Source organism: Lagenorhynchus albirostris, chromosome 3 (assembly GCF_949774975.1).
Source record: "Lagenorhynchus albirostris chromosome 3, mLagAlb1.1, whole genome shotgun sequence".
In the NCBI taxonomy this organism is placed as follows: Eukaryota; Metazoa; Chordata; class Mammalia; order Artiodactyla; family Delphinidae; genus Lagenorhynchus; species Lagenorhynchus albirostris.
In genome coordinates, this window is record NC_083097.1 from 49,083,452 (window position 1) to 49,111,212 (window position 27,761).

The 27,761-nt window shown below is 37.5% G+C and overlaps 1 protein-coding gene across 1 annotated transcript in view; it reads left to right on the forward strand.

Annotated features, from left to right (window-relative positions):
* The window catches only part of IPO11 (importin 11), a 216,112-nt gene that overhangs the window by 38,954 nt on the left and 149,397 nt on the right, over positions 1-27,761 (forward strand). Inside the window, exons 4-7 of the mRNA XM_060142999.1 lie at positions 10,016-10,088; positions 11,479-11,682; positions 20,369-20,501; positions 25,018-25,076. Of these exons, the coding sequence (XP_059998982.1) occupies positions 10,016-10,088; positions 11,479-11,682; positions 20,369-20,501; positions 25,018-25,076 (469 nt within the window). The remainder of the gene's footprint in view (positions 1-10,015; positions 10,089-11,478; positions 11,683-20,368; positions 20,502-25,017; positions 25,077-27,761) is intronic.

Consider the following 27,761-nt stretch of genomic DNA (forward strand, 5'->3'; position numbering starts at 1 on the left):
CCAACACTGTAAGAGGGTTCCCTTTTCTCCACACCCTCTCCAGCATTTATTGTTTGTAGATTTTTTGATGATGGCCATTCTGACTGGTGTGAGCTGATATCTCATTGTAGTTTTGATTTGCATTTCTCTAATGATTAGTGATGTTGAGCATTCTTTCATGTGTTTGTTGGCAGTCTGTATATCTTCTTTGGAGAAATGTCTATTTAGGTCTTCTGCCCATTTTTGAGTTGGGTTGTTTGTTTTTTTTGTTATTGACCTGCATGAGCTGCTTATAAATTTTGGAGATTAATCCTTTGTCCGTTGCTTCATTTGCAAATATTTTCTCCCATTCTGAGGGTTGTCTTTTGGTCTTGTTTATGGTTTCCTTTGCTGCGCAAAAGCTTTTAAGTTTCATTAGGTCCCATTTGTTTATTCTTGTTTTTATTTCCATTTCTCTAGGAGGTGGGTCAAAAAGGAGCTTGCTGTGATTTATGTCATAGAGTGTCCTGCCTGTGTTTTCCTCTAAGAGTTTGATAGTTTCTGGCCTTACATTTAGGTCTTTAATCCATTTTGAGCTTATTTTTGTGTATGGTGTTAGGGAGTGATCTAATCTCATACTTTTACATGTAGCTGTCCAGTTTTCCCAGCACCACTTATTGAAGAGGCTGTCCTTTCTCCACTGTACATTCCTGCCTCCTTTATCAAAGATAAGGTGACCATATGTGCGTGGGTTTATCTCCGGGCTTTCTATCCTGTTCCATTGATCTATATTTCTGTTTTTGTGCCAGTACCATACTGTCTTGATTACTGTAGCTTTGTAGTATAGTCTGAAGTCAGGAAGCCTAATTCCTCCAGCTCTGTTTTTCGTTCTCAAGATTGCTTTGGCTATTTGGGGTCTTTTGTGTTTCCATACAAATTGTGAAATTTTTTGTTCTAGTTCTGTGAAAAATGCCAGTGGTAGTTTGGTAGGGATTGCATTGAATCTGTAGATTGCTTTGGGTAGTAGAGTCATTTTTACAATGTTGATTCTTCCAATCCAAGAACATGGTATATCTCTCCATCTATTTGTATCATCTTTAATTTCTTTCATCAGTGTCTTATAATTTTCTGCATACAGGTCTTTTGTCTCCTTAGGTAGGTTTATTCCTAGATATTTTATTCTTTTTGTTGCAGTGGTAAATGGGATTGTTTTCTTGATTTCACTTTCAGATTTTTCTTCCTTAGTGTATAGGAATGCCAGAGATTTCTGTGCATTAATTTTGTATCCTGCTACTTTACCAAATTCATTGATTAGCTCTAATAGTTTTCTGGTAGCATCTTTAGGATTCTCTATGTATAGTATCATGTCATCTGCAAAGAGTGACAGCTTTACTTCTTCTTTTCCAATTTGGATTCCTTTTATTTCCTTTTCTTCTCTGATTGCTGTGGCTAAAACTTCCAAAACTATGTTGAATAAGAGTGGTGAGAGTGGGCAACCTTGTCTTGTTCCTGATCATAGTGGAAATGCTTTCAGTTTTTCATCATTGAGGACAATGTTGGCTGTGGGTTTGTCATATATGGCCTTTATTATGTTGAGGAAAGTTCCCTCTGTGCCTACTTTCTGCAGGGTTTTTATCATAAATGGGTGTTGAATTTTGTCAAAAGCTTTCCCTGCAACTATTGAGATGATCATATGGTTTTTCTCCTTCAGTTTGTTAGTATGGTTTATCACATTGATAGATTTGCGTATATTGAAGAATCCTTACATTCCTGGAATAAACCCCACTTGATCATGTTGTATGATCCGTTTAATGTGCTGTTGGATTCTGTTTGCTAGTATTTTGTTGAGGATTTTTGCATCTATGTTCATCAGTGATATTGGCCTGTAGTTTTCTTTCTTTGTGACATCCTTGTCTGGTTTTGGTATCAGGGTGATGGTGGCCTCGTAGAATGAGTTGGGGAGTGTTCCTCCCTCTGCTATATTTTGGAAGAGTTTGAGAAGGATAGGTGACAGCTCTTCTCTAAATGTTTGATAGAATTCGCCTGTGAAGCCATCTGGTCCTGAGCTTTTGCTTGTTGGACGATTTTTAATCACAGTTTCAATTTCAGTGCTTGTGATTGGTCTGTTCATATTTTCTATTTCTTTCTGATTCAGTCTTGGCAGGTTGTGCCTTTCTAAGAATTTGTCCATTTCTTCCAGGTTGTCCATTTTATTGGCATAGAGTTGCTTGTAGTAATCTCTCATGATCTTTTGTATTTCTGCAGTGTCAGTTGTTACTTCTCCTTTTTCATTTCTAATTCGATTGATTTGAGTCTTCTCCCTTTTTTTCTTGATGAGTCTGGCTAATGGTTTATTAATTTTGTTTATCTTCTCAAAGAACCAGCTTTTAGTTTTATTGATCTTTGCTATCGTTTCCTTCATTTCTTTTAAATTTATTTCTGATCTGATTTTTATGATTTCTTTCCTTCTGCTAACTTTGGGGTTTTTTTGTTCTTCTTTCTCTAATTGCTTTAGGTGCAAGGTTAGGTTGTTTATTCGAGATGTTTCCTGTTTCTTAAGGTAGAATTGTATTGCTATAAACTTCCCTCTTAGAACTGCGTTTGCTGCATCCCATAGATTTTGAGTCGTCGTGTCTCCATTGTCATTTGTTTCCAGGTATTTTTTGATTTCCTCTTTGATTTCTTCAGTGATCACTTCGTTATTAAGTAGTGTATTGTTTAGCCTCCATGTGTTTGTATTTTTTACAGATCTTTTCCTGTAATTGATATCTAGTCTCATAGCGTTGTGGCCGGAAAAGATACTTGATACAATTTCAATTTTCTTAAATTTACCAAGGCTTGATTTGTGACCCAAGATATGATCTATCCTGGAGAATGTTCCATGAGCACTTGAGAAAAATGTGTGTTCTGTTGTTTTTGGATGGAATGTCCTATAAATATCAATTAAGTCCATCTTGTTTAATGTATCATTTAAAGCTTGTGTTTTCTTATTTATTTTCATTTTGGATGATCTGTCCATGGGTGAAAGTGGGGTGTTAAAGTCCCCTACTATGAATGTGTTACTATCGATTTACCCTTTTATGGCTGTTAGTATTTGCCTTATGTATTGAGGTGCTCCTATGTTGGGTGCATAAATATTTACAATTGTTATATCTTCTTCTTGGATCGATCCCTTGATCATTATGTAGTGTCCTTCTTTGTCTCTTGTAATAGTCTTTATTTTAAAGTCTATTTTGTCTGATATGAGAATTGCTACTCCAGCTTTCTTTTTGTTTCCATTTGCATGAAATACCTTTTTCCATCCCCTTACTTTCAGTCTGTATGTGTCTCTAGGTCTGAAGTGGGTCTCTTGTAGACAGCAAATATATGCGTCTTGTTTTTGTATCCATTCAGCCAATCTGTGTCTTTTGGTGGGAGCATTTAATCTATTTACATTTAAGGTAATTATCGATTATGTGTGTTCCCATTCCCATTTTCTTTATTGTTTTGGGTTCGTTATTGTAGGTCTTTTCCTTCTTTTGTGTTTCTTGCCTAGAGGAGTTCCTTTAGCAGTTGTTGTAGAGCTGGTTTGGTGGTGCTGAACTCTCAGCTTTTGCTTGTCTGTAAAGGTTTTAATTTCTCCATCAAATCTGAATGAGATCCTTGCTGGGTAGAGTAATTTTGGTTGCAGGTTTTTCTCCTTCAACACTTTCAATATGTCCTGCCAGTCCCTTCTGGCTTGCAGAGTTTCTGCTGAAAGATCAGCTGTTAACCTTATGGGGATTCCCTTGTGTGTTATTTGTTGTTTTTCCCTTGCTGCTTTTAATATGCTTTCTTCGTATTTAATTTTTGACAGTTTGATTAATATGTGTCTTGGCGTATTTCTCCTTGGATTTATCCTGTATGGGACTCTCTGTGCTTCCTGGACTTGATTAACTATTTCCTTTCCCATATTAGGGAAGTTTTCAACTATAATTTCTTCAAATATTTTCTCAGTCCCTTTCTTTTTCTCTTCTTCTTCTGAAACCCCTATAATTCAAATGTTGGTGCGTTTAATGTTGTCCCAGAGGTCTCTGAGACTGTCCTCAGTTCTTTTCATTCTTTTTTCTTTATTCTGTTCTGCATTAGTTAGTTCCACTATTTTATCTTCAGGTCACTTATCCGTTCTTCTGCCTCAGTTATTCTGCTATTGATCCCATCTAGAGTATTTTTCATTTCATTTATTGTGTTGTTCATCATTGTTTGTTTCATCTTTAGTTCTTCTAGGTCCTTGTTAACTGTTTCTTGCATTTTTTTCTATTCTATTTCCAAGATTTTGGATCATCTTTACTATCATTCTGAATTCTTTTTCAGGTTGACTGCCTATTTCCTCTTCATTTGTTAGGTCTGGTGGGTTTTTATCTTGCTCCTCCATCTGCTGTGTGTTTTTCTGTCTTCTCATTTTGCTTATCTTACTGTGTTTGAGGTCTCCTTTTTGCAGGCTGAAGGTTCGTAGTTCCTGTTGTTTTTTGTGTCTGTCCCCAGTGGCTAAGGTTGGTTCAGTGGGTTGTGTAGGCTTCCTGGTGGAGGAGACTGGTGCCTGTGTTTTTGTGGACACAGCTGGATCTTGTCTTTCTGGTGGGCAGGACCACGTCCAGTGGTGTGTTTTGGGTTGCCTGTAAATTTATTATGATTTTAGGCAGCCTCTCTGCCCATGGGTGGGGTTGTGTTCCTGTCTTGCTAGTTGTTTGGCATAGAATATACAGCACTCTAGCTTGCTGGTCGTTGAGTGAAGCTGGGTGCTGGCGTTGAGATGGAGATTTCTGGGAGCTTTTTGCTGTTTGATATTATGTGCAGCTGGGAGGCCTCTTGTGGACCAGTGTCCTGAAGTTGGCTCTCCCACCTCAGAGGCACAGCACTGACTCCTGGCTGCAGCACCAAGAGCCTTTCATCCACAGGGCTCCTTAATTTGGGATGATTCGTTGTCTATTCATGTATTCCACAGATGCAGGGTACATCAAGTTGATTGTGGAGCTTTAATCCGCTGCTTCTGAGGCTGCTGGGAGAGATTTCCCTTTCTCTTCTTTGTTCTCACAGCTCCCAGGGGCTCAGCTTTGGATTTGGACCCGCCTGTGCGTGTAGGTCGCTGGAGGGCGTCTGTTCTTTGGTCAGACAGGACGGGGTTAAAGGTGCTGCTGATTCGGAGGCTCTGGCTCACTCAGGCCGGGGGTAGGGAGGGTTACGGAGTGCGGGGCGAACCTGTGGCGGCAGAGGCTGGCGTGACGTTGCGCCAGCCTGAGGCGCGCCGTGTGTTCTCCCAGGGTAGTTGTCCCTGGATCCCGGGACCCTGGCAGTGGCGGGCTGCACAGGCTCCCCGGAAGGGGGTGTGTGGATAGTGACCTGTGTTCGCACACAGGCTTCTTGGTGGCAGCAGCAGTGGCCTTAGCGTCTCATGTCTGTCTCTGGGGTCCGCAGTTTTAGCAGTGGCTCATGCCCATCTCTGGAGCTCCTTTAAAGGCAGCGTTCTTAATCCCTTCTCCTCGCGCACCAGGAAATAAAGAGGGAAGAAAAAGTCTCTTGCCTCTTAGGCAGGTCCAGAGTTTTCCTGGACTCCTTCCCGGGTAGCTGCGGTGCACTAACGCTCTGCAGGATGTGTTCACGCCGCCAACCCCAGTCCTTCCCCCGGTGCTCCAACTGAAGCCGGAGCCTCAGCTCCCAGCCCCGCCCACCCGCCCAAGCAGGTGAGCAGACAAACCTCTCGGCTGATGAATGCCAGTCGGCCCTGATCCTCTGCGCTGGAATCTCTCCGCTTTGCCCTCCGCACCCCTGTTGCTGTGCTCTCCTCCGCGGCTCCGAAGCTCCCCCACTCCGCCACCCGCAGTCTCTGCCCGCGAAGGGGCTTCCTAGTGTGTGGACACTTTTCCTCCTTCACAGCTCCCTCCCGCTGGTGCAGGACACGTCCCTATCCTTTTGTCTCTGTTTATTTTTTTCTTTTGCCCTAACCAGGTACGTGGGGGGTTTCTTGCCTTTTGGGAGGTCTGAGGTCTTCTGCCAGCGTTCAGTAGGTGTTCTGTAGGAGTTGTTCCACGTGTAGATGTATTTCTGGTGTATCTGTGGGGAGGAAGGTGATCTCCGTGTCTTACTCTTCCGCCATCTTCCCGGAAGTCCTTCACGGTTAAAGATTTGATGATAGTTCAGAATAATGCAGTTGACAAGGAAATTTAGTTATTTCTGAGATATACATTTTAAAATAATAATTAGAATTATGACTTATAACATTATACCAGAACATATAAGATTTTTAGGAATTTCAAGTAATGTCTGAAACATTTATATTAACATATTTCCATACAAATAACCCAAAGAAAGTTTAGTATTAGTTGTTTTTTTGTTTTTAATTTTTGAATTTTTTATTAATTTTTTTAATATAGCAGGTGAGATCATTTTTAATGGGAAAGCATAGAATTGTATTGGGCTTTAACTCCTTTTGCCTAAATGTTTATTTTTTAAATTGAAGTTTAATTGACATATAACATTATATGAGTTTCAGATATATAATATAATGATTCAAAATTTGTATGTATTGTGAAACGATCACCACCATAAGTCTAGTTAACATCTGTCACCATACCTAGAGAATTTTTTTTCTTGTGATGAGTTATAAGATTTACTCTTTTAGCAACTTTCAAATACACAGTACAATATTACTAAGTGTAGTTGCCATTGCTGTACATTACATTCCCGTGACTTCTTTATAACTGGAAGTCTGTACTTTTATACTCCCTTCACCTGTTCCACATGCCCCCTCATGTTTATCTTAATCTTGTCTTCTCATTTGTTTACTAATCTTGAGCAAGTCACTGTTAAGATTAAAAAAAACTTTTATTGAAGTATAGTATGTAACATACTTAAAAAGTACACAAACGAAGGGTACAGTTTGAATGTTTGTAATGTGACCACATCCATGTAACTACCACTCAGAACTAATCTAGAACTAGCACGCCAGAGGCTTCCTTTTTGCCCTTTCACAGTCACCTATATGTCCTCCTCAAAGATCTGACATTGCTCACCATAGATTAGTTTTACCTTAGATTAGTTTCATACAAATGGAAACCTTATAGTATGTTCTCTTTTGTGTCTGACTTTTTTTTTTCTGGTACACGGGCCTCTCACTGCTGCGTCCCCTCCCGTTGCGGAGCACAGGCTCCGGACGCACAGGCTCAGCGGCCATGGCTCACGGGCCCAGCCGCTCCGCGGCATGTGGGATCTTCCCGGACCGGGGCATCAACCCGTGTCCCCTGCATCGGCAGGCGGACTCTCAACCACTGTGCCACCAGGGAAGCCCTGTGTCTGACTTTTATTCAGTGTTATATTTGTGAGATTTATCCATGTAGTTGCATGGGACAGTAGTTTGCTCTTTTATGTTTTATAACGTCCCATTTTAGGAACATACCACCATTATCTGTCCATTCTGCTGTTGATGGGTATGAAGGTTGTTTCTAGTTTTTGACTATTAAAAATAAGGCGGCTTTGAAAAATCTTTTGCATGTCTTGTTGCATATAAGTTTGTATTTTATTGTCATTTATGGTTAGGTGTATGTTCAGCTTTAGTAGATACTGTCAATTAGTTTTCCAAACTATTTGTACCAGTTTGCCCTTCCACTAGTAGCATGGGCGTTGACATTTGCTACACATTCTCACCATACTTGGTCTGATGTGTTTCATTTTAGTCATGCCGGTGTGCTTGGTAATTTTTGCATTTTCCTGATAAACAATGAGTACCTTTTTCGTATACATATTGGTCATTTGGAAATCCTGTTTTGTGAAGGGCTTGCCATTTGCACATCTAAAAAAATTGGATTATGTTATTGATTTATGGGACTTTATATATATATTTGGATATAAGTCCTTTGTTGAATATATATATATTGAAAATATCTTCTATTTTGTGACTTGCCTTTTCACTTACTTGCTGGCATCTTTTGATGAAGTTTGTAATTTTAATGAAGTTCAATTTAGCTACCTTTCTTTTTATAATTAATTCTTTTGGGATCTGTTTACAAAATTTTTCCTCAACACAAAGCCATGAAAATATTCTTTTTTCTGCTAGAAGCTTTGTTTTTTACTTTTCACATTTTGGTGTATGTCTGTGTGATTTCTGTGTAAACTTACACTTTCTGTGTAAGTTATAGATGTGAAGTAGGGGCAGCACCATGTATTTTTCCCCAGTAGCATTTCAGTGGTTCCTTTGTTATAAATCAGGCACTTTATACATATGGATCTGTTTTTGGATTCTCTATTTTGTCCTATTGGCCTATTTTTCTATCTTTGCTTTAGGTATTGTACTTTATAAGGCTTGATGTACTTTTGATTACTGTTTTGAATTTAATTTACTGTTCTTTTTTTAGTTTTTTGAAATGGAAGCTTAGATAATTGATATTCAGTTTTTCTTTATATGCATTTAAAACACTAAGGCTTTTTTGTAATCATGGCTTTAGTTCAGTTTCACAAGCCTTGATATGTAGTATTTTCATTACCATTCATTCAAAAATATTTTTAAAATTCCCCTGTGATTTCTTTTTAGACCCATAGGCTAATTAGAAGTATTTCACCTAATTTCCAAACATGTGGGACTTTTTGTTGTTGTTACTGATTTCATTCTTTGAAATGTGTTGTCTTGTTTTATGATCCCATCATATGGTATTTTGGTAAATGTTTTATATGCACTTGAAAGGAAAGTATGTTTTGCTGTTGTGGATTATAATGTTTTATATATCAGGTCAAATTTGTTAATTATGCTATTGAAGTCTTCTGTGTTGTTACTGATTTTGAGCTACCTTTTCCATCAGTTACTGAGAGAGGTATGTTAATATCCAAATAACACTCCAATCTCTGCCTTCATTTTTACATAGTGTTATTTTCAAGTATCTTCTCTGTGTCTCTGTCCAAATTCTTCTCTTCCTATAAATGGCACCAGTCATTGGATTAAGGCCCACGCTAATCCAGTATGACCTCGTTTTAACTTGATTGCATCTGCAAAGCCCGTAATTCCCAATAAGGTTACATTCACAGGTATATGGGGTTAGGACTTGAACATAGCTTTTGGAGGGTTTGGGGAGGGGTACACAATTCAACTCAACAGACGCTTTAAAACATTTTTTTAAAAAATTGTATGCAACTTTTTTTTTTTTTTTTTGCGGTACGCAGGCCTCTCACTGTTGTGGCCTCTCCCGTTGCGGAGCACAGGCTCCGGACACGCAGGCCCAGCGGCCATGGCTCACGGGCCCAGCCGCTCCACGGCATGTGGGATCCTCCCGGACCGGGGCACGAACCCGTGTCCCCTGCATTGGCAGGCGGACTCTCAACCACTGCGCCACCAGGGAAGCCCGATAGCACATTTTTGGGGGGATGATTCATCCAGTGCCAGCTACTCTATCATAGCCAGAATGGACAACCTTAAAATCAGTTCTTTAAAATTTAATTTTATAATAAATAAAACCATTCATATAGTTCAAAATTCAAAATGTATGCAATCTTATACAGATGGATAGTCTCCGTCTCTTTCCTTTTGCTATCTAGTTTCCTTCCTCATTTGCAGTCAGACTTATTAGTATCATGTTTATTCTTTTCAGACATGTAAAATGAGAGATTTTAAACTAGTTGATTTCTAGTAAGTCTTCCATCCCAAATATTCTCTGATTCCTGATCCCTTTCCACATAGAATTTTGTAAAAGAAGTCAGTGTAAGACTAATATTTACTCATAGATTTTTTAAAGACCGTCATTAATTTTTTGGTAAGCAACTGTTTTTATATCAATAGAAGGAAACATCAAAATATCACGTTCTTTACTCTGGATTTATCTTATTTCCTATTGCTTACTGTTTTGTGCTTCCTGTTTATTCAGTTGTGAAGGAATTTTGTGCTTTTGTATTACCTGATGTGTCAATATACAAGTAATGGAAATAATTCTGTTTAATTACCAAAACAATCAAGGACACATTGTTTGAAAGACTTTTTATTGCTAAAATTCTCAGTCGTGCTTACCTGCATTCATTATTAGGCAGCATTCTCTTGCATAACAAATATATCTTTTTACAGTGCTCTCTCAGAGGAAGAGAAATCTACATTGCGTGCAGGGCTAATCACCAACTTCAATGAACCAATAAACCAGGTTAGTGAGAAAATGAGTGCCAACTATTCTTTCTTTTCCCTTAGTTTTTGCTTCTTTTCCAAACTAACTTTGTTTCTTGGCGTTAAAAATAAAATCTTATAATGTTCATTTGTGATGTTTATACACATTTCTCTGATGGTTTTTTAATTTTTAGATCCAAGTCTACCTGTTAAGAATTTTGATTAGATTTGGCTGTTAATGATTTAAAACTCAGAAGTCATTTGAAGATAGATATACTTGGATATTTTTTAACTTCTTCAGTTTTTGAGCCAATATTGAAAGCACATCTCTATATATTAATTATAGACGTTAATTTAGCACTCCCATCCCCCCTTCCCCTAAACTACAGGATGGCTTCTGGTTTTTGTCTGTTTCCTTCATCACATTTGAAGTTCTCACTACTCTGTGGGAATTGAATTTTTCTTTCCCTTATAGTGAGATTTTTCTTTTAAGAATAAAATAAGTTTGCTTATGATACAAAAATTATTTTTCCAAGTTACTACTATTTCTTACATTTGATTCATTAATTTGAATATTAAAGCACACTGTATTAGGTGGTGTATCCAATGCAGTTTTATCTAAACCTATTTAAGTGATCTGAGTTTTTTGCTGTGCATTTCTTCAACTGAGGGAGATGAGGGAAGATGGAGAGGAACAGAGTTACTTTCTGTGGGGCAGGAGGTGGTTGGGGGGTCAGGGTCTTGGGTGATTGAGGGGTAAACCATTGCTTAGGTGTTCTGTCAACCAGAATTTGTGAAACTGATCTGAACAAATATTATGTAAATACCTAATATTGATGTTCATTTCTACTCTGAGGTCATTGGTTCTCAAAGTTTGCATTCTTAGAACTTCCTTATACTGCTAAAGTAAAACACGAAATGGTTATATATGTTGATATTTATTGTATTAGAAATTAAAATTGAGAAATCTAAAAAACTATTATTTTTTAACATAAGTAGAATTTAAAAAAGTGAACAATAGCTATTTCCCCAAACAATAAATATTTAATGAGAAGAGTAACATTGTTTGGCATTTTTGCCTATCTCTTTAGTGTCTGGCTATTTAAAAGAAGACATCTAGATTTTCAAATATATCTGCTATTTACAATGTTGTGATATTATTTTGGCAGAAGCTATGTGATGAAAATCTAGCTTCATACCAGTACGTTATTGGGAAAGGGAGGACCTCACAGAAAGGATCCTAGGCCCCCTAGGGATCCATAGATCACACTTTGAGAACTACTATCTTAAGCAGTTGTTCAGTGAAATCTTACTCATTTTTGTTAAATGTATAATTAACCAAAAAGGTAATTTTCAACTATGAATGCATTCCTTATCTATTGCTTTAATTTCATATGTTTATTTCTGAAGATTAATTCTTTTTCCTTTAGATTGCAACTCAAATTGCCGTGCTGATTGCAAAAGTTGCTCGATTGGACTGTCCTAGACAGTGGCCTGAACTGATTCCCACTCTTATAGAATCTGTCAAAGTACAAGATGATCTTCGACAGCACAGAGCGTTGCTTACCTTTTATCATGTTACCAAGACCCTGGCGTCTAAACGACTGGCTGCTGATAGAAAACTGTTTTATGATGTAAGTGATTTAACAAAGTATTTGATAATGAAAACTGTGCTACTTGTATTAAAAGGTGTGTAATTTTACCTCTAAATATCTTATTGAAGGATTTTTAATTTCTAATTGACCTCAAAAGGTTCATACTAATAGATAACACCCAAAAGGTTTTAAGCTGGTTAGTGATATGACTGGTAAGGTCACTTAGTCGCCAGTGAGGGGGAAAAATTGGTGGAGAACCGTCTGAAGGCAAAGAGACTGGTTTGAGGCTATCTGAGGCAGTTCAGATTCGATGATAAAACTCTTAAATGAAGCAGCGGTAAAGAGAACATTTAGAAGCATGTAGAGTTGAAATTTAGGAAGTTACAATTGACACGCCTGGGTAATCGGTGAATGTAGGAAGGAGTCTGACACAACTGAGGGTGTCTATAGGTGTTTTAGCACCATTTGTTGAAAAAACTTTACCTTCTCTATTCAGTTGCTTTGGTGCTTTTGTTTGTATTTCACTGTTTTGAACTACCAGAACAGTGATTTTCATATTATTCAACCTAACATTTTGAACTGTACCAGGTAACAATGGGAGTCTCCAAGTGTTTTTAAGTGTTCTTGCTTACCTTTGGAATCCTCACTTTGAGGATATGGCTTGGGAATTTGCATTTTTGATAGGTTCCCCAGGTGATTATTTTTTTTTTTTTTGCGGTACGCGGGCCTCTCACTGTTGTGGCCTCTCCCGTTGCGGAGCACAGGCTCCGGGTGCGCAGGCTCAGCGGCCATGGCCCATGGGCCCAGCCGCTCTGCGGCATGTGGGATCTTCCCGGACCGGGGCACAAACCCATGTCCCCTGCATCGGCAGGTGGACTCTGAACCGCTGCGCCACCAGGGAAGCCCTCCCCAGGTGATTCTTAATACACCAAAGTTTAAACCAGAACCACATTATGTTCTCTTTATTTTTAACCCAGTAGGTTTAAATAGCCAATTTTCTATTTATCTGAGGATATTGAGTGTAAGAAATTTTTTGTTAAAGGTTGCTTTTAAAATCCTTGTCAGTTTTGCTTGATATCTAACAAGGACTAAAGAAATGGACATTTTATCTTCTCAAGTCACTCTATGAATTTCTTGTTGATTTTTCTCACCTTTATCCCCATCTTAGGCCCCTTCAATTTCTTTTATATAGACGTTTTCCAAAATCAAATGTGTAGAAGATTCTGGGTTACAGTTACTCTATAGTGAAGGGTCCCCTTCTATAGAAGTCTTACTTCTTAGTTTGACTTTCTGAAGTTGTACTCTCTTAATGTGTTGCCTCCTTGGTTTTCAGATATAATTTATATTTAGCCTAGTCAGGCTCTACAAATTGTATCTAAACTAGCCTTAGTCTGTATAGCTTGTTTGCGTTAGCTTCCTGTCCACTTCAACTTTCTTGCTTGGTTTTCTTGTAGTGTGAGGCTATTTCCTCTCCATATAAAATGAAATATAGGTCTCCTTAGCGTCCTGTACTTACTTCCAGCAGAGTATTTATTACACTGTACATTGCATTGTAATTACATTATAATTGTTGACTTACCTTTTTGAGATCCACCACACTGAATTTTATGAGGGTGGACTGTAGCTCTTATTGTTATAGTCATACTATCCAGCCCAGGAGAATGCACATCAGTGGATGGTGCTCAGTAACTGTTAAATGAATAAATGGTAAAAGAAGAGATTTGTTCTTAGATACCTTCTAGATTTCAAAGTGGTATAGTGCAAAACTTCAAAAAGCAGGAGTTTGAGGAGCATATACAAAACTCAAGATACCGGGAAGAAATAATTCAGCTTAGCACCTTTCATTCTGGAATGGAGTATCTGAACCTGGAAACATGGAGCACAGTAGGGACTAGGAGGGGAGTCTTATCTCATGGGGTTGGGGAACAAGATGTGTACTTTAATTGAAGGTAGCATGTGTGGGAAGATACTATTATAAAGAGCAAGTTTGCTAGTTAATAAAGCAACTCCTATTATTTTGGTAATCTGAAGTGTGGGGAAATCTTCCTTTTAGTAATGTGTTTACTTTATTGTTAAGATGGTCTTCATGTACTAAATTAGTTTCCCACCTAAAATTAAGTGTAAGGTCATAGTTGAGCTAGTTGGTATGGCAAAGTAGTGCAGTGTGCACTTAAAACCCTTCCCTACTGCTCTGCGTGCCCCAACAATTTCTATATCTTGTTTTCCCTCCACGTTAAAATAAGTCTTTTTCAGGGGTGACAAACTACAAAATCAGCAGTGGAGAGAAAATTGCTTTGCAGTTACAAAATTGAGCTTGATTTGACACAAAGAGGATTCATTTTCTAGAAAATCATAAGCTTTTCATACAAACCTGAATATAAAAAAGTTGGCATTAAGTACAGTTAAAATCTAAAGTCTACAAAAGCAAGGGATTTAAGGTACAGATAGTAATTCTAATGTACTTGTAAATGTATTAACCAAATAATACCTTGTAGACATGATGTGTAACCCACAAATGTTTATGCTATGGTAAATGAAGTAATCTGAAACTCAAAAAAGAAGAAAAGATTTTTTGAAAGCAAGTGTATTTCACTTGTGTTTAGAAATATGGGTTAACAAGTATGAGAAGACCTGGTTTCCAGTGAAGAATGTTTCTTTGTACTGAGCAGCTTTGGAATTTTGAGTAAGACATTTAAACTTTATGATTCTTTAAAATTTTCTTTCAATTCTAAAGTTGTGTGATTCTGAGAATTTATAATCTTTATTATTCCAAGTTAATCTATACAAACACCATTAAAGTTTTGAGATGGAAATCTTAGTTATGGTGTAATTTAAATATCAATTTTGCGGTTTTTTTTGTTTTTGTTTTTTTTGCGGTATGCGGGCCTCTCACTGTTGTGGCCTCTCCCGTTGCGGAGCACAGGCTCCGGATGCGCAGGCTCAGTGGCCATGGCTCACGGGCCCAGCCGCTCCGCGGCATGTGGGATCTTCCCGGACTGGGGCACGAATCCATGTCCCCTGCATCAGTAGGTGGACTCTCAACCACTGCGCCACCAGGGAAGCCCCAATTTTGCGTTTTCAATCACTGTTTTTTCTAGAAGCCAAGACCTTTGTACATTTAGTTTTATTTTTTTTGTATTTTCTTAGCATACAGTTAAGTTCTTGACTTACTGACTTTATTGGATACTTTTCTGTGGAATTTTGGCATACAACCAGTTATATCGTTTTCTTAATTAAGAAAATTTCAAATATACTCTAGTTGAGAGAACAATACAACAACTCGCATATATTCTTCACTCATATTTAACAGTTCTTAAGGAGTTGCCACGTTTACTTTTCCTCTTTTCTGGAGCAAATCTTAATGTGTTATTTCATCCAATAATATTTATAGAGTATGAATCTCTAAAAAGGACATTTTCCATAACCAGTTTTTATTATGAATTTTTAAAGTTTGGATGTTAGGAATTAATCTTAAATTCTTCTCCCTGAGAATAGGTCAGCAGATATTGTTTGCCTGTTGTGTACGAGAGATATCTAAGGTACTGAAGAAGATGAAAGAGACAAATAGTCGTCTCTTGACATTCATGGGGAAAGGCGTAAGACACAAACCCTCAAAGTTCATTTAGTAATTTATTAAAATCTGCCACAGAAGAAAACTAAATACTGTATTACATTGTTATAGTCAAAGCTAACATTTAGGAAAATATAAAAAACTGAAGGGTTTATGATGAATAATGTTCCCACTAACAGCATATGTATTATTTGCATGGTGAAGATAAGAGAAAACTGTGTGGCAAGGTGAAGTCAGGTTGCAATACTACCGAAGAGTCTTCCTGATGAGTTACTGTTTTCTGAATAAACTAACAAAACAGAACCACATAGCTACTTTGAGATGGGTTGGTTAGTATAAGCTCACTCAGCCTCGTAAAAGAGATTTTCATACTTAACTTCTTATAAATTTATAATTTCATGATGTGGTCCTTAGGGAAAATTGCCAAATAGTTGAAGTTATGAATGTTACATTTGAGAATGCCAAGGTGCCACTTATATGGTATAGCTTGAACCTCCAGGAAATTTACAAAATAGTGAAATTTATTTAAAAGATAAATGTGTTTATAAGCAAATCATCAAGTAGGTTAAATTCATTTTGTTTTCAGTTTCGTTCTGGTGATTTTAAATGCCAAGTACTGATTAAATGCTGATTCTAGATCTTGTCTCTTGCTCTGCCAAATTCAAATTGGCTTTTAATCACGTTGTTTAAAGAGTGACTCCTATAATACACAAAGGGTCATCTCTGCTATGAGCCTGTATGGGGACTTAAGAGTGTGTGTGTGTGTGTGCGCGTGCGTGCATGCGTGTGAGTCTAGGCTTATATAAATATGAGGAAACTTTTGGTGGGAAGTTTTAATGGAGGAGAGAGTCAAGGTGACTAACTTGATCAAAAAAAAAAAAAAGCTGTGCACTAAACAGAAGAGGAGATTTTGAGTATAGCATGGTGCTTATCCTTTCTGGATGGTTCACAAGGACTCTTGTCTGGGTCCTAGGAAAAGGGGCTCTTGAAGCATTGCCGATTTATGTTTTGTTTTTTGCCCATGTCTATCTGTCTGACAAATATTTGAGTTCCTACTCTGCCAGTCACTGTATTGGATGCCTGAAATGCAGCTGTGAACAAAGGCAGGATCCCAAATGGAGAGGAGGGTAGATTCACTTCCTCCTTCCTCATATTGAGATCATATTCTGTATACCTGAGAGCATTGTCTAGACATCAGTAGCTAAGGACAGCCTTATGGCTGTTGCTAGGATTAGAGGACTTGAGGGATCTGGAAGATGGGCCACAGTGACCTTCCTGGGCCTGAGGTGTACCAGTGGCAAGTTTGAGAACAAAATAAAAATTAGATTTTACTTAAAAAATATGTAGGTAACAGATGTTACAGGTCTTTAGGAATGTCCTTCATTGAAAGTTAATAAATATCAATTGAGAGACATTGGCACTTTGGAAATTGTTTTTGAAACCTTATAATCCACCAAAGCTTCTGGCCTGACACATTTGGGTAGTTTGATATATATGTATGTCATGGTTAAGTGGAAACAAATTTATATTTAAATATTAAGGAAAAAGCTGACTACTACTAAAGTAACTACCTTTTTTTGTTACAAATGTGTGGATGTTTTAAGAGTTACTTGTGAATTTTTTAAACATATAGAAAAATAAAGAAAAACTATTAACTGCCATATACCCATCACCTAGATTTAGCAGTTAACATTTTGCTGTTTTTGCTTTATTGCTTTTTCTAAGATATTTTAAAGTAATTTAAAGATTTCACGATATTTTATTACTAAATACTTGAGTATTCATTTGTAAAAAGATAGATTTATTTTTTTAAAGGTTAAAAGAAAATTTTCCACTGACAGTTTACTGATTTAGTAGACTTTTTTTTTTTTTTTTTTTTTTTTTTGCGGTACTCGGGCCTCTCACTGTTGTGGCCTCTTCCGTTGCAGAGCACAGGCTCCGGACCTGCAGGCTCAGCGGCCATGGCTCATGGGCCCAGCCGCTCCGCGGCATGTGGGATCTTCCCGGACCGGGGCACGAACCCGTGTCCCCTGCATCGGCAGGTGGACTCTCAACCACTGCGCCACCAGGGAAGCCCCTAGTAGACTTTCATTCAACTATTCATGGGTCAGGCAGCATCCAGTCTAGCAGATAGGAGCTCCAAAGAGCTGTACAAGCTGAAAGAGTTTTTTGTACAAAAGCGAGCAGGAACAAGGAAGCTAGACTGGGAATTAGCTGAATAGCTAAATCCAGGGTTATTTTCCTCATATGGAGCAAAGAGAAGTCTTAGAGCTGGGTCAGGTAACTTGTGTTGAGCAGGCAGGCACTGATTGGTTGACCTAGACCTGCCTTTTCTGAGAGAGCCCAGCATAGAACCTTAGTTCTAAGTTTTGGTTTGCTGCTGTGGGGCTTAGCATGAGTGATTCCATCTTGAGCCTAATCTGGTTACTTAGCATATATAATCATTTAACTTTTATCATACTTGACACACGTAAAAGTAGTGATTTAATATGATGTAATACTTCTAGCCAGTTTTCTACGTTGTTCTTAAATATGTTTACAGGTGGTGTGTTTGAGCCAGAAAAATTAATATGGCAGGTATATAGCGTTTGATCATGTTTCTTAAGTGTCTGTTTTTTTGGCCACACCATGCGGCTTGTGGGATTTTAGTTCCCTGACCAGGGATTGAACCTGCACCCTTGTCAGTGAAAGTGCGGAGTCCTAACCAATGGACCGCCAGGGAATTAATTCCTTCTTAGGAGCCTTTTTAAGTTAGAATAGTATTCTCTTTTTCTTTTTTTATTGGTGCACCATTGACATGTTGAAACATTTTTTGGTTATCTTTTTTTTTTTTTTAATATTTATTTATTTGGCTGTGTAGGGTCCTAGTTGTGGTGCACGGGCTCTTTGTTGCAGCACATGGGCTTCTCTCTAGTTGTGGCATGTGGGCTCCAGAGCGCCCGGGTTCAGTAGTTGTGGTGCACAGGCTTAGTTGCCCCGCGGCATGTGGGATCTTAGTACCCTGACCAGGGATTGAACTGGTGTCCCCTGCTTTGCAAGATGGATTCTTAACCACTAGACCACCAGGGAAGTCCCTATCTTGTTGATTAGAGTTAGGTTAAGCAGGTTTTGAAAGCTCCAGTTTGTGGATAATATTCATTGCCCCACTATTAGTGATGAATTACAAGACTTTGATTTAAACATTTTTGGTGCTCACTTTTCTTAAGGGAAAATTGTGAGGACAGTGGCCCTGAGGCTAAAAAAGTTTAAGAATATTTAAAATGCTAAAAGAAATAAAACTTCCTGTAATGTTTTGCCTTTGATATTCAAGGAGTCAAGTCTGTATGCTTCTACAAAGTTGCTAAGCAGTCAGTGGGTGGCACTGTTTCTTCTGGTTTAGAAAAAGAAAAGTGCAAGTATTTGGGATTTTCGTGAACTACTACCTAAAATGTTTCATTAAATAATTTATTTTTATATTGTCTAACTGAATATTCCCTACCCCTTCTACATTTTTGAGAATAAAATGTAGAATAAATATTTTTATCCCTCCTTATTTGTGCTTTATTATTACTTTCTCTTTTCCAGATGAGCCTTTTGTGACCATGTATCAGTTGGTATTTTCTGGAGCAGATAGAAGCTTGTGGAGGGCTTGTGTTTACAGGATAGTTAGCAGTATTCCGTCCCAAATTCTTGTGGTTTCTTCCTTCTTTGTCTGTCTCCTTCCTTTTACCCTTGGGCTGAAAGTGTAGTGCTATTGCTGCTTCATTCCAGCCATCGCTGTTTGTGCAGAGCCCTTTTGTAGGCTAGCTAAAAAGAATTATGAATTGTGGCATAATAGATGCCTAATGCCTAAACTAGGTGCTTAGCTCCAGAACTGGAGTGTGAAACAAAGAAGAATATTAAAGTTTTTTCATACTGCTGTTTCTTTCTTGATTTCTGTCACAAATGCTATATGTCTACACACTAAAAACAATGACCAAAGCAATAGGGGCTGGATGACTCCAGTCCAGGTTGTGGAATGCCCCATTGCTGGGAAGCCAATTCTGGACTGTAACTAAGTGGTATTATATTCTGCAGCTCTCTTCTGGGGGAGAGAGTTAGGGGTGGGATAGGATACTTTATACCTTATCAGATTCCAGGAGGCCATGAGAAACCATCTAACAGAGGAGATAGGGAGGTGAGCAGGAGATTGGTGTTCTAGCAGTTGCTTCCTCTTGTGTTCCAGGAGGATCACAAGATGTTCTGCCAATACTCGGATTAGCTGAGGTTTAAGCCTTTGCCTCTGTAGATATGTGCAGTTTCCAAGGGGTATGGTGAAGCTGTTTCTCTATACCTGGACACACAGACCATTAAGATTACTGAATTAAAATAACAAGTGGAATTTGCTTTTTCATAGAAATATTATATTTATAGGATTGTGTTTCTGACTGGTTTCTGATGCCTGACCACATTAGTAAATACAGTGTTTAATTAGTTGATACGACATATCTCAAATAAGAAAAAATCATTCTGAAGTGTACTAATGATAACTAGTCATATGCACTTATGTATAATTTTATTTGAAGAAGATTGCCATGTAGGCTCAGGTGGTTTGCTCTTAGACCTTCTGGAAAAAAAATGAAGATACCACTGGAAGGTGGTTCTTAGTGTGAGTCAGGTTTTTAAATACTGGTACATATTAGGCAAGCGGCCTGACAAGTGATGTGGTTTGTTATGTTCTTGGCTTTAAATACCCAAGACCATATGGGTAGAATTGGCAGAACACAGAAATTTAACTCCTTTGTATTCTTAGTATATTGATTTATCTGATAAACTCAGTGACAGTTCTGTTTTTAAAGCTGAGTGTTACAACTATTAGTGGAAGAAAAAAAAGTAAAAATAGGAAATATCAGACTGCAATGCAGGCATTAGGCTAAGCAGTGTTTCAAGAAACTAATATTTGGGGGGGGGCGTGTGTGTGTGTGTTCTTAGCAGCAGCCAATGTAAACTATACTTACTGCTGTGCATTGTGACTAAAAAAAGTTTAAAATGTTGCTGTAAGTGATTCTTGACTATTTTAGTCAAGAATTGAAAATGTGTGCTCAGTTTTAAAACCAAAACGTATTACTACGTAGGTCTAATTGATTACTGAAATCTGTAATAATATTGTGACCAAATTTGTTGATATCTTTGCAGTTAGCTTCTGGAATTTATAGTTTTGCCTGCTCTCTGTGGAATCACCACACAGACACATTCCTTCAACAAGTTTCTTCTGGCAATGAAGCTGCAGTTCTAAGTTCACTAGAACGAACTCTACTGTCATTGAAAGGTACTATTAAACTTGACATGCTTATTTTTGAAACAACATACCTCAGAATAGTGGCCGAATAGTTTATCTGTATGGACTTGCTGTTTCCAGTTGCACTGGTGGAAGAATAAGGCGCTAATAGTTCCCTCAGAGACAAGGGCTCTTGTAGTTTGCTTTTCTTTTGTAAGAATAGCTCTTCCTCTACGCTAATTGATGAGAGCACACATAGTTCAGATGGATAGCTTGAAGTTATATTCACATTACTGGAGTTTCTTGGCTCTGAATGCATACCTTTCAAATACTTGCACTTCTTTTTTGCTTCATTTCTCATTCTGGGCTGCTACCATTGTTATTGTCATGCCGACTTTCCTAAACTTCTGTCCCCAAGGCTTATTAGTTGAGCTCTATCTCCCAGCTCTCTTTTCCCTGAGAACTCATCTTTCTTGTTTGTACCTTAGGCTCACTTGGATTTTAGAAGGTGCTTGTTGGGGTGCTATCTTGGCCTGTGTTTTCCTATGCTTTGTTTATAGGCATTCCCTTAGCATAAATCTCTGTCACCTTCCCTGAGCTGAGCTTATCTTGATGCATGTATTCCGAGGTTCATTTCCTTTCTAAAACATTCACCATCATTTTATTTTCTTTGTCTTCCTTCTGTTCTGGTTGCTGAGGCTCTTTTATCTTGTGTTTCTTAGTTTGAGCTCAAGCAACCTTTATTTCTTTCTTACTGCAGCTCATTTTGCATTCTCTGTTTTATTTGTAAACCCTTTTATCATACTCACCTTAGTACCTTACAATGGCACTACTCCAGTGCATCACTTACATCGATAAGATAGTGGATGCACAAACCCCAAACTGTCAGCACATTTTGGGGAACCTTGTGGACAAATTATTTTAAAGGACTGTTGACATGTAAAATCCAATCCATTGTACAGGTGGTTTTACAAGTGAATGGAGATGGTTTTGCCAACATTCTTGAGGAAGACATTAAAAGGCCTTAGAAATGTTTACACAGAAAGAATTAGAGAAACTGATACAAGATTAGATACATAAAGCGTTGTGTAAGTACTGTATTTAATGATTAAGGAATTTTCATGAATCCTTTTGATTGTAGAGTCTTTTTGTCTCACTGACTTCAAAGCCTAACTCCTGACCCAAATGATGCTGTTCTACTCTACATTAGCCTGCTTTAGGCTTTTCGATATCACAGCATCTCAAGATCTTAGATACACATTAGCATTTCTAAGGCATCCTGACGTGGAAAAATCTCATAGCATTTTTCTTTAAAATACTTGTTCTGTCAAGCTGTAAATTTCTTTGCTTTTATGACTTAAATACTTAGGACTAGAGCTTTTGTCACATGTAATCTTTGCATTTATACCTGTGTGCATTTAGTATCCTTTAGACAGGCATATGTTCATTACTTCATTCATCATATTTATAGGTAGGTGCTTGGTTCTGGGGAGACAGATATAATAAAACGGTCATACAAGTACATGTAAAATGACATCTGTGACGGGGGGCCTTACAATGTTATGATGATTGATAATAAGGTCAGAAAAGACTTCCCTGAGAAACTGATGTTTGAACTAAAATCATAAAGTATAAATGGAAGTTAACTAGGTGATAAAGGGAGAAAGAAAGCACTGTCCCAGATAGTGTAGACCAAGGTCCTGTGGTGGGAAAGATCTTGTCCAGGGTAAGGGATTCAGCTTGAGCCCTATTTTCTCCTATTATGGTGCAGTAACTTGAGTTGTATATAATTGAGGGTATGAAACTGAGGGTCTTTAGACATTTGCATTCTAAGTCTAATTTTAATACACTGACTTTATTAATTTTTTATTGAAGTTTAATTGATTTACAATGTTGTATTAATTTCTGATGATTCAGAAAAGTGATTCACTTACACACACACACACACACACACACATATACACACATTTTTTTTCATACTCTTTGCCATTATGGTTTATTACAGGATGTTGAATATAGTTCCCTGTGCTATATATATAGTAGGACTTTGTTATTCATCTGTTTTGTATATAGTACTGATAGTATGTTTCTGCTAATCTCAATTCCTAATTCATCCCTCCCCGACCCCCTTCCCTTTTGGTAAGTATAAGTTTGTTTTCTATGTCTGTGGGTCTGTTTCTGTTTTGTAAATAAGTTCATTTGTGTCATATTTTAGATTCCACATGTAAGTGATATCATATGGTATTTGTCTTTCTCTTTCTGACTTCACTTAGTATGATAATCTCTAGGTCCATCCGTGTTGCTGCAAATGACATTATTTCATCCTTTTTTATGGTTGAGTAGTATTCTGTTGTGTGTATATGCCACATCTTCTTTATCCATTCATCTCTCGATGGACATTTAGGTTGTTTCCATGTCTTGGCTATTGTAAATAGTGCTGCTATGAACATTGGGGTATATGTATCTTTTCGAATTATGGTTTTCTCCACATATATGCCCAGGAAGGGGATTGCTGGCTCATATGGCAACTCTATTTTTTTAAGGAACCTCCATACACTTCTCCTTAGTGGCTGTACCAATTTACGTTCTCACCAAAAGTGTAGGGGGGTTCCCTCTTCTTCACACCCACTCCAGCATTTATTACTTGTAGACTTTTTTCAGAAAAATTATTTATTTATTTATGGCTGTGTTGGGTCTTTGTTGCTACACACGGGCTTTCTCTAGTTGCAGCGAGTGGGGGCTACTCTTTGTTGCTGTGCGTGGGCTTCTCATTGCAGTGGCTTTTCGTTGTGGTGCATGGGCTTCAGTAGTTGTGGCACCCAGGCTCAGTAGTTGTGGCTCACAGGCTCTGTAGTTGTGGCTCACAGGCTCTGTAGTTGTGGCTCACAGGCTCTAGAGTGCAGTCTCAGTAGTTGTGGCACACAGGCTTAGTTGCTCTGCGGCATGTGGGATCTTTCCGGACCAGGGATCGAACCTGTGTCCCCTGCATCGGCAGGCGGATTCTTAACCACTGCGCCACCAAGGAAGTCCCTGTAGACTTTTTAATGATGGCCATTTTGACCAGTGTGAGGTGGTGTACCTCATTGTAGTTTTGATTTGCATTTCTCTAATAATTAGCGATGTTGAGCACCTTCTCATGTGCCTATTGGCCATCTGTATGTCTTCTTTGGATAACTGTCTATTTAGGTCTTCTGCCCATTTTTTGATTGGGTTGTTTGTTTTTTGTTATTGAGTCATATGAACTGTTAGTATATTTTGGAAATTAAGCCCTGGTTGGTTGCATCATTTGCAAACATTTTCTCCCAGTCTGTAGGTTGTCTTTTCATTTTGTTTACGGTTTCCTTTGCTGTGCAAAAACTGTAAGTTTGATTAGGTCCCATTTGTTTATTTTTGCTTTTATTTCTTTTGCCTTGGGAGGCTGACCTAAGAAAACATTGGTACGCTTTATGTCAGAGAATGTTTTGCCTATGTTCTCTTCTAGGAGTTTTATGGTTCATGTCTTATATTTAACTCTTTAAGTCATTTTGAGTTTATTTCTCTGTATGGTGTGAGGAAATGTTCTAACTTCATTGACTTACACGCGGCTGTCCAGCTTTCCTGACATCACTTGCTAAAGAGACTGTCTTTTCTCCATCGTATATTCTTGCCTCCTTTATTGAAGGTTAATTGACTGTAGGTATGTGGGTTACACTGCCCTTAGACTTCACCTCATGAACAATAAGTCTTTAGTTATATAGAAAGCAATGCTGTCTATAAAGTTGTTTTCTTAAAGTGAAGTGACTTTAAATTTGATAATATAAGGTGGTAGTCTTATGCTGCTATCATGCTTGTTGTTACTGAATTCTGCTAAGTGTTTTACATATATTGTACTATTGAATTCTTTAATAACCCTATGCAGTAGGACTTATAACCACATTTTATAGATGAGGAATGTGAGATCAGAAAAGTTGCCCAAAATAATACAGTTTTAGACATTGGAGCTACGATTTAAGTCTAGATCTGACTTCAAATCTGTTAATCCTGCTTGTCTCCCTGTGTACATTGGTTTACTTGTAAAATGTGATGCTCGCAATTGAGCACTGTAGTTTATTCCAGATTTGGAAATAGAGTTTAATCTTTTTATCCCTTTTTGCAGGTACTATATTTTCATTAATGTAGCCTGAAACTGAATAAACCTTTTCGGTCACTGTTGAGTCATAGTTTCAAGTTTATGGAATAGAGGTAACCTTCTCAACTTAGCCTGTAGGTGTTATTGCAAGTGAGAAGTGCTAACAGTTATGTAAATTGAACTAAATTTTGCAGTATGGTTTTAAAAAACATGAGTAGTTACGATAAGTGAGAAGAGCGTTGCTTCTTAGTCACAATAACTGGGGTTTAGTTCCATCTTTCCCACTTCATAACCAACCAGTGACCAGAAGTTACCTTTCTTTATTAAATGAAAGGATTAAGCTAGATTAACCTCCAGGCTTGATGAGGCTTTGTGATTCTGAGTCTATTATGATTATGATTTTAATAGGAAAAAATATGAAAAAAAAAGATGTAAGTAAAGCTTGATTTTACTTTTCAGTGCTGCGTAAGTTAACTGTTAATGGATTCGTGGAACCTCATAAGAATATGGAGGTGATGGTAAGTGAAAGAAGTCATTTAATTTTTTTAACTTCGGAAAAGTGCTTGGTATTTTCCTGAATGTTACAAAGTTTATTCTTTTTACTTGGCATTCATTTAAAAGTTTTTTATTAAATGACCACCTAGTTTTTTACTATTCTGTATATATTATACTACACTTTTAGACTTGTGGTCTATTTTTAGACATACAGAAACTATGTTAAAGCAGAAATATTATGTGAAGGAGAGGAAGTAGAACTAGGATGGTTCTCAAGACGCCGTGGTGCATTGAGAGTGTTACTTTGAATTCAAGTGAACTCTTACGAATTTGAGTGCTATGATAACATTACCAGGGTCAGTGTAGATTGATTTATATCCTTGGTATTTTCCTTTGTCTGTTTTTATGTTCTTAAAATGTGTTTTTTTCCCCTTGAATCATAACATTTATGCTCTTTGCATTCAATTAAAAGTTATGTATATAAGAGGGGAAAATTCCATTGATAAGCCCAACAAGTTGTGAAATATATTCATTTTTGGTATCACGTCATCTACATTTTCTATATGCAGAAATATATAGCTGCATAAATTTTATTCCTTAACAAAATGGAATTGTATTATACTTGCTCAGATCTATATTAGTTTTCACAGTGAGTTTAGGTCAGCTAAGATGTTACTCTCTGGATTGTCTTGGGGGCTGCATAGGAATTGTGGAAAGAGTATATTTAATTGGGTCTTTGGGTCTGTCCTACTAGATTTGACCGGAGTCACAGTTTTGTTTTAAATCTTTACTATATTTTGTATTTCCATAAGATTATGATTGAAATAATGGTTCTATTGTTAAAAGAGTTCAGAAACTGCTAATATACATCATTATAATGTAAAGATGATTTTTTTCTATAAAAGCATTATATGCTTATTTTTTTAAAGGTTAAAAAACTCAGAAAAGGAAACAGGAAATAAATCATTTAAAAACTTACTATCAGAGATATTGCTAACATTTGTTAATTATCCTTTAAGACATCTTATGCATATTCTTTCAGATATACTTTCTTCCTCAATTTTATATGAATGAGACCTACAAGCTGTTTCCTTACTTGGGTCCGTCTTCCTTCCTTCCTTCCTTCCTTCCTTCCTTCCTTCCTTCCTTCCTTCCTTCCTTCCTTCCTCCCTCCCTCCCTCCCTCCCTCCCTCCCTCCCTCCCTTCATCTATTTATTTATTTTTGGCTGTGTTGGGTCTTTGTTGCTGCGCAAGGTCTTTCTTTAGTTGTGGTGAGTGGGGGCTATTCTTAGTTGCGGTATGTGGGCTTCTCATTGTGGTGGCTTCTCTTGTTGCGGAGCACGGGCTCTAGGTGCGCGGGCTTCAGTAGCTGTGGCTCGTGGGCTCTAGAGCGCAGGCTTAGTAGTTGTGGCACACAGGCTTAGTTACTCCGTGGCATGTGGGATCTTCCCGGACCAGGGCTAGAACCTGTGTCCCCTGCATAGGCAAGTGGATTCTTAACCACTGTGCCACCATGGAAGTCCACTTGGCTTTTTCTTAAACTCAGTGTATTAGGGATATTTTTCTCATGTCAGTAATATTGTTATATGTCATGTTTTTAATGATTGTATAGTAAATCCATATGATTGCTGTCGGTGTACAAATTTTTTTAAAAATGATAAAATTAATCATAGGTTTTCTATAATTTACTTGCCCAATTATCTGTTGATGACATGTAGGTTGTTTCCAGTTTTTAATTGTTGATAAATGGTATTGGAATGAACATTTGGGTGCATATGTCATTGTGTACTTTTCTAAGTGATCTTCTAGGATAAATTCTTAGAAATGGAAATGTTGGGTTAAAGTGTATGCACACTGATGATATTGATATATATTACCAAATTGCCTGACGATATATCAAAAACAATCCCAGTTTTAAATACTGATACATTTAAATATCTATATTTATTGCCATGCTGTCAAAGAACATTTTCCAGAAACCAGTTTGACAACTCCCCCTCATTTCCCTCACTAGAGTGTAAGTTTCATGACTGCAGAGACTTTGTTTCATTCACTGTTCACTCCAGAGCTTGGAACAATCTCTGCAGTATAAAAATGTTCAGTAGTTATTTGTTAAATGAATGACTATATGATATGGTAGAAACATGTCAGAAGACTCAGTGATTATCTTGTTATGTAATATTATTCTGAGTACCATAACATTAACTAAAATACTGAATATGTCAGGGTTTTTTTAGTGAAAATGAATTGATTTGAATCATATTTCTGTAAACTAGAATAATAGTTTTCAGTGAATACTATCCCTATTTTGTGAGCCTTTGGCTTTTCCTTGAGAGTCTTTCTTCTGTCTCAGAAATTGTACGTCAGCCTTTACTCAGTTATAAATGCTGTGTTGTGGCATTTAATGTATATTGACTAGTTGTAAAGAGAATAGAATTTTAACAAATTATGGGCAACTTTTCAAATAACATAAAGATCTTTAAAATACCATGGAATTTAAAAGATGCTTAAGAAGCACTATATGATAGTCATGAGATCTGGGTTTCTGGAGGCAGATAAATTTGGATTTGAATCTTGGCTTGGCCTTTTCCTGATAACATGACCTCAGACTATTTACTTACCTTCCTTGATACTGAGTTTCCTTTTTTGTAATACGAGATCAAATAATAGTACATATCCCATTGGATGTTGTGAGGATTAAGGGAGAT